At 35.5% G+C, this 16,334-nt stretch overlaps 1 protein-coding gene across 3 annotated transcripts in view; it reads right to left on the bottom strand.

Annotated features, from left to right (window-relative positions):
* LOC150103081 (putative phosphorylase b kinase regulatory subunit beta) overlaps nucleotides 1-16,334 on the bottom strand; it is an 860,602-nt gene that overhangs the window by 561,179 nt on the left and 283,089 nt on the right. For all 3 annotated transcript variants that reach the window (XM_090398411.1, XM_090398412.1, XM_090398413.1), the window contains exon 10: nucleotides 13,971-14,028. In XM_090398411.1, the coding sequence (XP_090254537.1) occupies nucleotides 13,971-14,028 (58 nt within the window). The remainder of the gene's footprint in view (nucleotides 1-13,970; nucleotides 14,029-16,334) is intronic.

Below are 16,334 nucleotides of genomic sequence, written 5' to 3' on the forward strand. Positions count from 1 at the left end.
TACATAATGCACATTCTGGTATCTTACTTTTACACTTTAGCTGGTTATATACACTTCACACAGAAGTCAATTTTTTTTTTTTTTAATCAACAGACCAGCAACTTGGCCAGTCATTCTCAGTGTACAGATGCCAGAAGAAACAAGAACAGTCATTGACAAAACTTATTAGTTTACTTTTCTTTCATTTTCTCACTTGTTTTTAGTTTCTTAACTGTGGAAAAAGAAATTAGTAATTCTTTTCATTTTCTTATTTTATGGTTCAAGACAAGTAGCTAAACAAAGTCATAGAAAGACCTTGGTAAGAATATAGAAAATAAATATCAGGAAGGTAGAAAAATATTCTGGAGACTATTGAAGAAGCTTAGAAGTGGAGGAAAGAGTACTGTAAAAGGAATCAAAGATGATAAGATGCAAAGTATCCACTTGATGGGGAAATTTTGGGGGAAGTTGAGGACACGACCTTGGAGTGGTGGTGGTGGTGGAGGACAAGAATCTGAAGTTCAGAGGTCACATTGCATAAGTTGTGAAGACAACATCACATTAGATTATGGCAATAATGGTGGAGGACCTTAACTTGAAGAAATAAAGAGGTTTTGGTATCCTTGACTTGCTCAGGCCTCGTATGGATTATTGTGCTCAGAATTGGTCCTCTGTTTTCATGGTGATGAGGATATGAAGTTGAAAGTTTATTTTTCACTTGGTTAGAGTATAATAAATTTAGTTTAATCCTTTATCCAAGTGTGAGCAAACAAAGTTTGCACCTGAAAGTATCTTCAGAACTGGGGTAAGGTGGTACAACACCAGGACATTCCTTGTAAAGGTGGAGCAAGCTACCAACACTCCTATCTCAGTATCTCCCATAATGCAAAAGTCTGGGTTGTGGCCCTTCCCTTAATGCATAACATTAGACATATCCACAAGGAGATGTGTTTTGCATTATGGGAGATACTGAGATAGGAGTGTTGGTAGCTTGCTCCACCTTTACAAGGAGTGTCCTGGTGTTGAACCACCTTACCCCAGTCCTGAAGATACTTTCAGGCGCAAACTTTGTTTGCTCACACTTGGATAAAGGATTAAACTAAATTTATTATTGTGATGAGGATATGTTGGAAAGGGTTCAGAGAAGACTGACTAAAGTCATAACTGGTTGTTGGGATGTGGGATATGAGGAGAGATTGAAGAAATGCAGTTTGCAAAGCCTTGCCAATAGGAGGAAGAGAGGGAATGTGATTGAAACATTTAAGTTGGTAATGGATTATTACCAGGTTATTATGTAAGAAATTTTTTGTTGAATGGGTCAAGGGGTAGAAAAAGGGGAATATGCATGGAAGTTGTATACGGAGGATGAAGCGGGGCCATAAGGAGTAGGTTCTTTGCATGGAGAGTGGTTGGTCAGTGGAATGAATTGGCTGACATTGTAGTGAATGCAGATACATTGAATAAGTTTAAAGCACCGTTTGATCAGCTTTGTGTGTAATGGTTTTTGCCTCTCGTGATGAGTCTTTTAACTCTGTGAAGGTCGGTGTTAATAATAATAATAAAACCTGTGCTCTCCATATGAGACTGGCTAACTCACTTGCTTGACAGTATTCTAACAGGTGTTTCCAGTCAAAGGTCGTTATCAAACCTACCCAAGCTATGGAGTCACTCTGTAGGCACTAATCTTATTATTGCTATTATAGCTGGACCTACATTTCAAAAGGGAGACTTATACATGAACTATAGTAATGAACCTGAGTTTCTTGGGATTGAGGAAGTGGTAAAGAAGATGCAAAGGTGAGTGACCAAGATGGTGAGTGGTCTGTGGAATGTTCCCTATGAAGATATACTGAGGGTGTGTGGATTGCAGAAGTTGGTTAATAGGAGAAAAAGAGAGGATATCATAGAAACATTTAATTTGCATAAAGGGTTTTGGATTAATGCAGGAGAAATATTTCAGCACTTAGCTGGAGAGGCCAGAACAAGGAGTCATCCCTGGAACTTGAATAAAGGTGTGATTAGTAGGGGTGTGAGGACTAGATTTTTTGCTTGGAGAGTTGTGAATGAGTTGCCATAATCCGTTGTCAGTGCTTTATCTGTTAATGGGTTCAACAAGAGGTATGATAGGTTGTGTGAATAGATTGGGTTTCCCACTATGAGGCTTCAGACTCCATGGAGGTGCCTGTACACTAATATTAATAATGATGAGATGGAAACTGAAGATAAGGATATCCTAGATGTCTGGAGTAATTACTTTGAAAGACTGTTAAACGAATCAATACTAGAAAATTTTCAAGAGGAATACAAAGAGAGGTACAATATTAATTCGTATCGTACTTCTCTCTCATACATATCAATACTAGAGATAGAAAAAGTCATCAAAAACTTGAAACATGGAAAGGCAGCTGGAGTAGATGATATCAAAAACCAGAAATGCTTAAGTATAGAGGTATAAAAGTTTTGCAGTGGCTACATTGCATAATTCAGAAGGCCTAGTCAGAAGGTCGAATTCCCAGTGATTGAAGTAGAGCTCTCATGATATTCATCTATAAACAAGGGAATAAAACTGAATGTGAGAATTACAGAGGAATTTCTCTACTAATGTTCCAGATAAGATTTATGCAAGCATACTTGAAAAGAGGTGGAGAAAGATTGTGGAATAGAAACTTGGAGAAGAATAAGCTGGGTTCAGGCCAAATACAGGTTGTCAAGATCAGATATTCACTTTAAGACAAACAGTTGAAAAATCATAGGAATAAGACAAGGATCTTTACTTAAGTTTTGTAGATCTGGAAAAGGCACACAACAAGATGCCTAAAGAAAAGCTTTTCAAAACATTACAATTATATGGGGTGAATGGTACATTATACAGAGCAATACACAGTCCATTTTAAGTTGTCAGTCAGCAGTTAGAATTAAGGAAATACAGGAAGATGGTCTGATGTAAAATCAGGAGTAAGACAAAAATGAACATTATCTCCATTCTTATTCATTATCTATATGGATCACATTATGAAAGAAAGTGGCATCAAGCCTGATATTAGAACTGCAGATGTCAAACTTAGCTATTTGCTTTATGCAGATGATGTTGTACTCCTAAACAGATTTAGTGCAAGTCACCAGGATTCACTAACTAAATTGAATAACAGTTGTAACAAATTTGGCATGAGAGTCAACAATAAAAAGACCAAAACTATGAAAATAGCAGGAACATAAATCAGCTGCATTCTGAATGGAGAATAGTGAAGATGGAAGGTTAAATCTAGAAATAGACAACAGAATAAGCAAAGCTGGTATGGTGGGTAGTCAGCTGAATAAATTTATATGGAATACACCCTCTGTTCCAAAAAGAAACCGAACTTTTCGAAAATAGAAGATACTAGTGGCACCACATGTATTATTTTGTGGTCAAAGGTGGCAACCTTCATTAGTGTTGTGTTAACTGTTAATGACATTTGTTTCATTAGAAGTCGAGTTATAGTGCCAAGAGTGACAGTGTGTGTTTTGACTAACGGTCGGTCATCACGATGTTAATGCTGTACATGACGAATTCTCACTCTCAATCATTTCAAAACTTCGAGATAAAACTCACCATCGACCGTTTGGCCAGCCAGAACAAATTTTTTGTGGAGAATGCCATGGAATCATAGAAACAAATCAGCATTGTCTTTACTTTTGACTTCTCCAAGCGACTATTTTTTGGATGCCCCTCTTCTGGTGGTCTCCAATCAGCACTCTGGTGCTTTGTTTTGGGGCTCATACTCAAAACACCATGTTCCACCACCAGTAACGATCGTTTCAAGGAAGTCTGAGTCCTTACAAGCAGTTTTAATAAGGTCCTTGCAGTGTTCAATTCGATACATTTTTTGGTCGTTGGCCAACTTGTGGGGAACAAATCACAAATTCAATTTACAAAGGCCCAAACTCTTGGTCAAAATGTTGAGCACAGTTGATTTTGGAATCCCCAATTCATCTTCAATAGACGGCCCGGCTTTTCATCATCCTCAAACGTCTCACGACCACTTTGAAATCGCTTAAACCACTCGTAAACTTCAGTATGGGATAAGCATTCATCATCGTATGTTTTTTGAAACATTTGATGCGTTTCGGTAAAACCTTTACCAAGTTTAACACAAAAGTCAATCGCAGCTCTCTGTTTGAAACTCATTTTCCGACAGTTCGTCAAAACACACTGTCACTCTTGGCACTATAACTCATCTTCTAATGAAGCAAATGTCATAAACAGTTGACACAACACAAATGAAGGTTGCCGCTTTTGACAACAAAAAGATACCACAGGTGGCGCCACTAGTTTCTTCTATTTTTGAAAAGTTCGGTTTCTTTTCGGACAGAGGGTGTAAGAGAGAAATTAGCCAAAACACAAAACTAGCAGTATACAAGACAGTGTTTAAACCAGTTTTAAGATATGATCTGAGAGTTGGGTAAGAAATACTCACTCTTCTCAAGAGCAAATTATCAAAGAAGTTCTTCGCCTTACTTACCCACTGTGTCAACTCAGGTTACTTTAGATTCGAGGACAAGATATTTAAACAAAACTCTGGACTAGCTATGGGTAGTCCGCTTTCCCTGGTGCTAGCTAATATATTTCTCGAAGACTTGGAAGAAAAAGCGATTTGCTTGGCCAAACTAAAACCTAAAATATGTCTCCGTTATATAGATGATGTTTTTCTTTTATGGGGACACAGTCTAGATAACCTCAAAGTTTTTCTAGATCATCTAAATAACTTTCATCACAAGATCAAATTCACCTATGAGCTAGAAACTAACAATTATCTTTCTTTTTTAGACATAAAACTTACAAGGTGCTCATAATATTAAAATTTCAATCTTTAGGAAGTCAACACATACAGACAGATACCTTCATGCATCCTCTCACCACTACCCTCCACAGAAATTTGGCATTATTTCCACCCTTGCACATTGGGACAGATCCTTATTATCAGACGACATAGAGCTTCAAAATGAACTTAATTTCCTCAAAAGGACTTTTCTTAATAATGGTTTTACTTTAAAAAGCATTGAGAAATTTCTTTTTTTGCCGTCATCAACCAACTAATGAAGATTCGACTAACCCTAGAGCTTACATCTCCTTGACTTTCATTAGTTCCCTCTCCCCCAAACTGGCAAAAATTTTAAAAAAGTTCAACATCAAAATTCGTTTCTCTATTTTTCCTAAACTCCGTTCTATCCTTAGTCAACTAAAGAAAAACATCACCATCATTAGTTTCGCAGGAGTATACAAGATTATGTGTAATTGTGGAAAACCTTACTACAGACAGACTGATAAATCTATCCTTCTCCGTGTTGAAGAACACAAAAGAGATATATCCTATAACAGAATCTGAGCCAGAGTTCTCGCCAGGCACGTCTTCTCTATAAACTCTGATGAAGGCTGCCAACATCAGATAGACTGGTCTCAAAACTTCTAACATCACAAATGTTATGATGAACTTGAAAGACATATTCTTGAGTCTAAAGAAATTACACTCGATTCAACCCACATGAATAGTAGCCTTAACTACAGTTTACCTGATTCGCACAGCTCTGCTGTCCAGTGCTGGTGTTCTTGTGATATCACACACACACACACACACATAAACATACAGTTAGAACTGTAGCATGGACTCCAATTTAAACTGTACTACAGTTTCTAGTAGATCTGTTCTTGTTGTTATTATGTAATGTTTCTGTCGGATTATTGTGTATAATTCTTTGTACTTTGACACCTGAAGAATTCGGTTTACCAATGAAACTAGTAGTGTCCCCATTAAACCTTATTCTTTATTATTCTCGGTGTTTTAGTCATTTAAATTAAATTAATAAACACACACACACACATATATATATATATATGTAGAAAGTTTTTTACCTTGGGTATAATATTATTATTATACCCAAGGTAAAAAACTTTCTACATCTATCTCTCATCCTGAGATTTTTATTTAATAAGGTCAAAGCACCTTATGATAACTTGTTTTGGTAAAATATTTAGAGCTGGATATTACTTAAACCTTAGTATTTCTAAGCCTAGCTCCCAATGATGAGACCTCAATAAAGGTCGAAACCGGTCTGGGTAGTGGCCCCTTGCCATTAATGCATAGCATCATACATCTCCTCAAGGAGATGTACATTGCATTAAGGGTAAATATTAAGAATAGTGATCACAGCTTATTCCACCTTTACCACGAGTTGCCTAAGACTTGCACTATGTGCAGGACACCCAGACTTGCACTACTTGCAGGTGCAAACTTGACTTTCTTGTCTGTTTGCTTACTTGGGAAATGGATTAAAACCAGGTTTATATTTAAAATAGTTTGGTATCTTTAACATACACACACACACACACACACACACACACACACACACACACACACACACACACACACACACACACACACACACACATATATTTTCTGAGCTGCCCAAAACCAAAACACAACCAGCTACATTTTCCAAGTGTTTATAAAGTTGTGTGCGACTGTGGTAGACCTTATTTCGGTCAGACAGATTAATCTATTTCACTATGTCTTGAGAAACACAGACGTGACATCTCCTACAAAAGAAACTGAGAGAGTGCCCTCTCCAGTCATGTTCTTTTCTCCGCCAACTCTAATCTTGAAGAGCGTCAACACCAAATCGATTGGGATCACACGACTAATTTATATACTTGCAATGATGAGTTTGAAAGACGCACTGTAGAATCTAAAGAAATAGTCCTGGATCCTTCACACATGAACAGCAATCTAAGTTACAGTTTGCCTGATTCCTATAGTGCACTAATCCAATACCGGCGCTCTAAAATTAGCTATCACTCAACATCAACTCACGCTAATAATGCCACGTGGTCTCTAATTCAAATATGACTGTTGCTATTCTTCTAACTCTTTTGTGTTAAACTGAAAAGCACATTTTTTTTACCGTACTAGTTTTTGTAAGTTTTTAGTTATTTCTTACTCACCTGAAGAAGTAGGAACTCCGATGAAACTAGTTGTGATTCGACTAGTTTCATCGGAGTTTCAGCAGAAATGACCTTATGTAGTGAAAAACAATTTCCCCAACAGACACCATACCATATAAATGTATGCAAAATAGTTTTATCGTAGCACTAAAATCAGCACAAAGATACAGTCAATATACTGTACTTAGGGATAAACAGAGCAATTAGAATATTTAGTGTAATTAGAGACAATTGGAATAAAAATGACTATACAGAGAAAAACATCCCTCCCCAAAAATGCTATACTGTATAGTTGCAAACCAAAGTAAAAGTTTTATTGTAGCACTAAATAGGGTCCAGCCTGATGTGCAACTTGTGCGAGATGACAGCCTGGTATGAACTTGTTAATATATCAACAAAATAGATAAAGGGTTTTATATAATAACTATCTTATCAACAGATGTAGAGAGAAAAATGCAAATTTCCACAAATAACAAAAATTATTTGAATAGTTGAGAATGATCAGTGACGTGTCACAAAGCTCTTGTAAACTATGATGCTATTACTTGTTATTTATAAAGCCTGATTAGTTACTGCGCCTTTGAAACACCATTATTCTAATTAGCAGTGCATGCTTTCTCTCTCGTAACCTTTCTTGCTTATACTATTGCGTACTATGTTTATCTACCTTTTGAACTACGAGTCTCATGCCTATGGATACTAGAAAATTTATTTTTTTTGAGACTGTCCCACTAATATCTTTTAATTGGCATAAAACTCAGTAATACGGCCAGCTGATTTCTCTCTCTCTTTCTCTAACACAAATTCCTTCAGTAAAACTTTACACAAACAGTCGTGGTCTATTTTGCACTTAACTATACGATTTGGCCATCAAACTTGGTTTCCCGCTCGCAAGTCCAATATTTTTTTTAGGAACAGTGCATTGTAAAATAAACAATCAGGCGGCACTCCATAGACATATAATTAAAACACATCTATTTACATTTAAAATAAAGTACATTAAATAAGCGATAGGGAGGTTACTTTTCTCTCTCTACCTATTCTTTTGGTATAAAAAAACAAACTTTCTCTTTTCAATATTAAATGACTATACAATATATAATTACTCTGTTATTTCTCTGCTTAAAAAAAATCAAATTGTCAAGACTAAATTACTCATAAAGAGATTAGCTAGCTATGACAAGTTATCTTACAATTTATATTCCAGTTAACAACAACTCAGAGGACTCTAGAGATTAGCTAGTTATGTCAAGTTATCTTACAATTTATATTCCAGTTAACAACAAATCAGAGGACTCTCTTATAGGTATTTCTTATTATTATATCTATCAGTCCAACTAAGACATATCTCCTAAATTATAAGAAGAATGTACATTAAAGGAAGTAATACACTTACAGAGGCTCTTTGTAATGACACCTTCCAAAAGTCCTGCATCAAAGCCTCTATGGTTTTTCTCTCATCTCAGGCCTTAGGTTTCCGTCTGGAGAGTCTTGTTTCAGGGGGCACTTTGTTGAAAAATCAGCGGGTCTTGGACTGCAATCTTCCAGTGCTCAAAAGTTCAGGCAAGAAGTTTCAGCATTCAGGCTTGAAGATCATTCTGCAGCTTTTGGCTTCGGTTGGCTTCCCGCAGCACTAGGACATTCGACCGACACTTGGAATTGCATCGGCTGTTCTCTCAATTTGGTTCTGGTTCTCCGCCGACTGCCTATGGGTCTCTTCGGTAATAACAGTGTTTCGCCTCTGCTCTCACGGTGACTGGATCTTGGCTCTCCTCTGTCAACAACAGGACCTCACCTCTTCTCTCTCTTGGCAACTGGACCTGGACACTCCTCAATCTGCTGATTCCGATAGCTCTAACTGCCATCTTCAATGACTGTAACTGCCACCGTCTGACTCTCTCTTCTGCCAACCAGGTTCCCTCTCTCTCTCTCTGCCAATGACTGGAAGCCTTCCCTATGCTCGGCTCAGTCTCTTTTTATTACACCTTCTCTAAGACTTTGCACGAAGGGTTGTAAACCCTGAAGAATTTGCATGACTCTTTCATCTTCTTTTAAGTTCGACCCGCTCTTTGTTCTCCTCCATGCACTCTTTTGATCGTATGTTGCCGGGCAGCGGAAACTTGTTTGAACCTTTCAGATCTCTCAAATTTTGGAGGTGTTTATGCGCAGAGCTTGTAAGCAACTTTCTCATACACTAAAATTGTAAACAACTTTCTTATGCCCTCATATAGAGCAATTATACAAAGTTCCAGTGGCAAAACAGTGCCTTTGTTTTTGACATTCTAAAATATTCTTGTTAAAGGAGTAAATACAGTTAATTCCCATAGGGTTATTTACAATAATATCTAGCATAAAATATACAGAGATAAACAAGGTTATTTTTATAACATTCTCATGGGACTTGACCTCTGTAAAAATCGATGTAAAGCGCTTTGGTATTTCTAAGCTACATCGAGTTTTTACACTCTGTATGTGAACCATTGCTGTTTAGTTTGTACATTAATGATATGGGTATGATGCTAAGCTTAGAAGAATAATAGAATATGAAATAGATGGTGAGATCCTGAAGGATTTGAATCAACTGATACTATGGACAAAGGATAATAGTAGCCAATTGGAAAATACCTGGGTTTGATTCTCGTTGTGATGAGGGGAATCCTTATATGGGCTTTTTTTCAGTTGAAGGTGAGTTAGCGATCTCATACGGTGGTAGCAGGGTTGTTTCTCTCGGAAACTCGGATTTTTCATCCCGTATACAAACAAATCGGCCTTCAGAACACATGCAATTTACAGACAAAGAATACTGTTGTTGGTGATGATGGGTGACAGATGCCGATGATGATAGTAGTGTCATAGTTGGAGAATTAAGTAGTAGTGGAGAGGATGAGATGTATTTAGCAAAGTAGAGCAGTGTGCCCTCCTACGATGAGTCCTCGGACTCACTGGAGGTGTCACATAATAATAATAATAACTCAATGCTGCAAACTATACAGTTATTATCTAGTTGATAATGACCTACAGCTTTTGCCTCGGGTGGCTTACAATAAGCTGTTTTCTTTTCTGGGACTGCTTGGCACAATTTCTGAAAAACCATGGCATGGATATTGAGTGGGAATCTTGAACAGAGATGAGAATAAAGGCTTTCCAACATGGATAATATCTGAAAAAGATCACAAGTACATAGATTTGAAAAGTAGAAACAGTAGTAAAAGTCTCAAGCATCTGCCAACTTGGCATTGTTATTGGCCTCACAAGTCTCCTTGAACTTTTTGACATATCAGAACTTGGTGTGCTGTAACAGTTATTCTTTGCTAATCAATCTTGTAGTGAGTAACAGTAGCAGCATAGTCAAAGAGACCTGCCTTTCCAGGATGTATATATCTAAGGTGTTGTTTGTAATTATCTTCTTGCTTAGTTAAGACAGTTCTTCCTATTTCACTGATAGAGGGAATACAACAGACTTTGCATAGCACCTGTTGCACAACCATCTCATTCAGGTGTAGTCTGATAGCAGGGGGAGAGAGAGAGAGAGAGAGAGAGAGAGAGAGAGAGAGAGAGAGAGAGAGAGAGAGAGAGAGAGAGAGAGAGAGATCTGAAAAAGTTGCTTGGTTTTGGAAGAGAGGTGTAAAAGCAACACAGGTTGTACTTTCATAATACCCTCCCAATTTTTTATGAAATGCCTGTTGTATGGGATGGTTGTTGTCACATTATGGGAAAAAAAATTTTTTTTTTGATAACTTGTATATAAGATTTAACTGATAATCATTTCAGTGTATCCATTATTGAGGGTCTTTTTGAGAGATGGAGTTTGTTTGTTTTTAAGAGCTTGTTCAAGGAGTAGATGAATAAACCCTCTCCTTTATAAGGGTGTTAATTACATAAAGTTTATGGGTGAGAATAGTGGTGGGATCAACATGTACAGGGTGATCCATAAGTCTTAAAGGGGTTTAAACATTTAATAATTTTTTATTTTTTTATTATAATGAAATACAAAACCTGGAGATTGTTCTTATTAGTTATGAAAAACCTCATCATGTAAATGCCTTCCAATTTCAGCTTCACAAAGACAGGCCCTTTCTACAGCATATTCCATGACAGCTGTTAATGTTTCTAGTTACAGCACCCAACTTCTGCATGCATTTTCTTCTTCAGCTGTTGAATTGTCTAGGGCTTGTCCACATACACCTTTTTCTTCAGGTACTCTTATAAAAGATGTTGGAAGCCTTCAGATTTGGAGAACATGATGGCCAATTAAAACGGCATCAATATTGCTCTTTGTGTCAGAATAATCGAATGCTGATTTTCAAAATAAAATTGCCCGATTTTAGTTCGTAGTTGAGTTGTGAACTTTCCACGATTAATTTCCCAACTGTTCCTTAGAATACCTGAAAAAAAAATAAAATGAAAATATTAATAATCAAAATCGTTATTCACATTTTAAACCCCTTCATGAATTATGGGCCACCATGTACATACCGTATTATTTGTGTTGGTTTCCAGTAAGGTGAATGGAGGCTGAAATATTGAGTGTAATAATCTATTATGATAAGAAATTTTATTCTCAAGTTGGTAGTTCAATCTGCAAGTCCTTTAAAATGAATGTTATACACCAACCATCCTACATTTTGCAAGAAGACAACCAAAGGTGAAAGTGAATAGGATTTCCTCTTGGAAATTTAGATTCTTTCTCCTATCAAATAAACAAAATGATCAGAAAAATATTCAAGATCATATTAAAAACAGATGATACAGAGAGGATTGACTGTCTCATCTGAAATTAAGTGTATAAAATGGAAAGTTACTTTCGTATTAGGCCAGCTACAGCACTGTGACCATAATATGGAAAGAAGATGTGGCATCATTGGATCATCTGTTAATACTTTATTGTTATCACTTTCATATTAAGCCCAACTACACACTGTGGCCATAATACAGAAGGAAGATGTAGCATCATTGCATCATATGTTAATACTTCATTGTTATCAACTCATCTGTTAGTATATGCATACTCTTTTACAACACTCCAATCGGATCACAACAATATGAATTTGATAATCAATTTACCAAGTTTACCTAGATGAATACTAAAAATTAGTTTTGCAATTACAGTGCAGTTGATTCTCACTTATAGCAAAGTTGTAGGATAGGAATAATTTGTCATAGGGTGATAGTCTGCTATAGTGAATTTTCTCTAGAATAGCAATATGCTTATGGGAATTCAGTAAGGAATTTTCGGAAATCCGTTGTACTTCTAATTCAGTACTTTATTTTATAACAATAATCAATTTATAGAGAGTGAAAAACACACTATGTTACATATGCATATCCTATACTGGATCATCAAAAAATAACTGAAGTACAAATAGAACCAAATCTGCTGCAGTTAATGAAACACTATCATAAACAGCGTGAAGTTAAATAAAAAATAATTTTTGCATTACTATTATTGCTAATGGTTTAAATTCAGTGGCACAATGATATATGGAATTATTAGAAGTTATTAGTTATTTCTTCCTATGATGAAATAAAAAGTTGCATGAGGGAGATCTAGACAGATTTCTATTTGAAAAATCTGACAGATCTCCCTCATATAACATTTCAAAAGAGCATAAGTCAAATGTGCTATTGTTTTAAATGTTATATGATATTCATTCCTAATCATATCACAGACTTTGGTCAGTTTTTTTAATCATGACAATAATCTATCTACTCAACTGATTTTTTTTTCCTTTCCCATGTGAATCTCACTGATGAAAGGATATAAAACTATTGTATGTTGGTACTCTGGATGGGAAAAGGGTTAGAATAATCTGGAGCTTTGCTCCAGAGATCAAGCATGAACATTTGACAACCACTTCAGGCCTTTACTAAGCAGGATGATTTCACACCCTGCTTAGTCAAGACTTTCCATTCTCCACATGGCTTCCTTTCCTTATTTCAAATGCAAAATTACACTTAACTTTCATTTGACTACATATAGATAGATAAATCAAATGAAACTTTATTTAGAATAAGGATTGCGGAATACTGATTATGAAGACAGACTGAGAATTTGTGAACTGCAGACACCAGTAAGGGAGAAAGAAGGGTGATATGATTGAGAGTTACAAACTTCTGAAAGGATCAAACAGAATTTCAATTGATGGAATTTTTCATTTTATGGAGGGTGGAGGAATGGATGCAAGGGCATCTATGGAAGTTGAGAATTAATGCTGTCAAGAAAAGGGTGAGAGATATATTTTTTTTCTCATAGAGTAGTACATGACTGGAATGGATTGCACTTGATGTTGTGTGTGTGTGTGTGTGTGCAAGTATTATAAATGAATTCAAGAACAAGTATGATAGCTGGTGTGTGTGTAGTATGTGGCCTCAATGAGTCTCTGACTTCCTGGAGGTCTCTCTTAATAATAATAACAATAATCTTCACTAATATCTATCAATTTATTTAAATTTTGATTTCAACTGGTCCATTTTATCAAAATTAGGCAAAATGATTTCAATTATATAATTATATTACAAATGACAAAAAATAAGCTAATCAAGTTAAGCTGCCCTTAATTTCATAAAAATCAGAGCATGATCAAATAGGCTGTTGCTTAATATTAGTGGCAGCTTTGGGGAGGATTTACAAAGGCTGAATTCAAGCAACAGTTTTAATTCACTAATAACACTTTTCATTTCTGTTAAAAACAATACTAGTAAGCAATTACTTCTAGAAAATGGGATAGTAAAGCCTTCTCAGAAAATACCCAGCCAGTTTGGTTTAAATTATATTAATTAAATGATTTAATTTAAAATGGCAATCATAATAATGTTAATGGTATCATAGTTTTAAACAAATATAAAATAAAGATACAAAAACACTGAAAATTTTTATGGACTTCCAAAACTCAAAAGGGATAAAGAATGGAAAGTCCATAAACTGTGAAATTTATAAATTATTTATTTATAATTATAGAACACTTAATCTTAAAAAAAAAAAACTGGAAAACAGTTTTCTAATATAACTTACCATCCAAAATCATATAGAGGAAGAATATTGGCCATTCACATTCAATATTTTCAAATTCCTAATAAAAAAATAAATAAATTAAAAAAAGTGAAAAAAATAATCAGGACAGTCTAACAGAGTCAACCTTAATATGAAGTCCACAGCCTTAATTAAAAATTTCTAAAAATTCATAATAATAATTTTAATGTTTTAATAAACTATTGATCCTTAATTTAAAAAAAATCTCTTCTCCAATGTCAATGTTGTGCTGTGAATATGAATGAAGATATATATTTAACTGATAAGCAAAGCCATATTCATACAGGTTACATACATACATATATATATATATATATATATATATATATATATATATATATATATATATATATATATATATATATATATGTGTGTGTGTGTGTGTGTGTGTGTGTGTGTATATGAAAAAGTTTTAATGACTGTTACCGAGAGATAAAAAGATGACAAATATATTTAAAAAGATACTACTAGTTTACTAGTTTCGTTGAATAGATCAATATCCTCAGGTATCACAATCAAAGAAATATATAAAAAAATTACAGAGACTTAAAATTGTAATAACAGAACAAGTATAAAAAGACAGTAGCGTGTTTGAAAAACAAATGCGAGTATGAGTTCCAAACGAACGTATACTACGTGCTATCGCGAGTGCGCCAGTACTGAACAGAAGCAACATGTGCATCAGAGAGATTGTAACTCAAGCTGTTGTTGATATGAGATGAATCCAGAGAAATTTCCCTGGATTCGACAATCTTTCTTTTGAGTTCATCGTAGCACACATGGATGTTAGACGTTTGAGTCCAGTTTACAATGTGTTGGCAGCCTTCATCTGAGTTAGCTGAAAAGAGAACGTGGCTAGAAAGAGAGAGAGCGCTAGCTCTAGTCCTGTTATAGGAGATATCTCTACGGTGTTCATCCAAACGTAGAAGGATGGATTTGGCAGTCTGCCCATAGTATGGCTTTCCACAATCACACAAAATCTTGTACACTCCTGGAAACTGAGTAGGAAGATGTTTCTGTTTATGTTTGCTAAGTAATGAACGAAGTTTTGGAAGCGTAGTGAAGCAAGTTTTGAAGTTAAATTTCTTGAGAATCTTGGCCAGTTTTGGTGAGAGAGAGCTGATGTAAGACAAGGAAATGATGGCTCTTTGGGAAGAGGGATCTTCAGAAGTAGTTGAGTGCCTGGGGGAAAGAAATTTGTCAATTTTCTTTGGAGAGAAACCATTGTTAATGAAAGTTTTTTTAAGAAAAAGAAGTTCATTTTTAATTTCTGTTTCTTCTGTAAGTAATGATTTGGCTCGGTGAGCTAAGGTGGAAATAATACCACATTTTTGTGGGGGATAGTGATGGGAGGAAGCATGAAGGTATCTATCAGTATGAGTAGGCTTTCTAAAAATTGAGAATTTAATGTTCTCAGCACATTTGGTAAGTTTGAGGTCTAAAAAGGAAAGGCAGTCATCTGATTCCAGTTCGAAGGTGAAAGAGATTTTTTCATGGCACTTGTTTAGGTGGTCTAAAAATAAATAGAGGTTATTGACACCATCTTCCCAGATGAGGAAAATATCATCAATATAGCGGTACCAGACTTTTGGTTTAAAGTGAAAGGAATTAATAGCTTTTTCTTCAAAATCGTTGAGAAATATATCCGCAAGAATCGGAAAGAGTGGGCTGCCCATAGCCAGACCTGAGTTTTGTAAGTAGATCTTATTATCATATTTGAAGTATCCTGACTTTATGCAATGGGAGAGAAGAGCAAAGAGTTTTTTTGATAATTTGTTCTTGAGAAGATTGAGGACTTCTTGAGCAGGTACATTTGTAAAGAGAGAAACAATATCAAAACTGGCCATTAAATCTGTTCTTTTGAGTTTGATGTCCTTGATTTTAGAAACAAAATCTGCAGAGCTTTTAATATGTGAAGAGGAACTTCCAGAAAGATTTCTTAGAAAACTTGCGAGATATTTGGAGAGATTATAAGTAGGAGAGTGTATGCCCTCAACTATTGGTCTGAGTGGGCAGTTATTTTTGTGAATCTTGGGGGAGATCATACAGTCGAGGTATCAAGGGATGAAGTGACCTAAGAGAAAGCCGAATGTTGCTTTGTAACTCTAAGGTGGTTTTTAATAAATTATTAGTTCTATTGTGTAGTTCCATCGTATGGTCATTACGATGGAACTACACAATAGAACATAAAAGGATTCATTTTGGTGATTACAGATTAATAGACATAGGGGATATTAGAAATCCATCCATATTTCATAGCTGAATGTATGGAAACTTAAAGTTTCAAAAATAGACCAGAAAGCTTATAAGAATACAATCTTTGCCAAAGGAGTTGCCTTGACTTGC

Source organism: Typopeltis vanoorti, chromosome 9, assembly GCF_054136105.1.
Source record: "Typopeltis vanoorti isolate ZY-2024b chromosome 9, IOZ_Tvanoo_1.0, whole genome shotgun sequence".
Classification (NCBI taxonomy): Eukaryota; Metazoa; Arthropoda; class Arachnida; order Uropygi; family Thelyphonidae; genus Typopeltis; species Typopeltis vanoorti.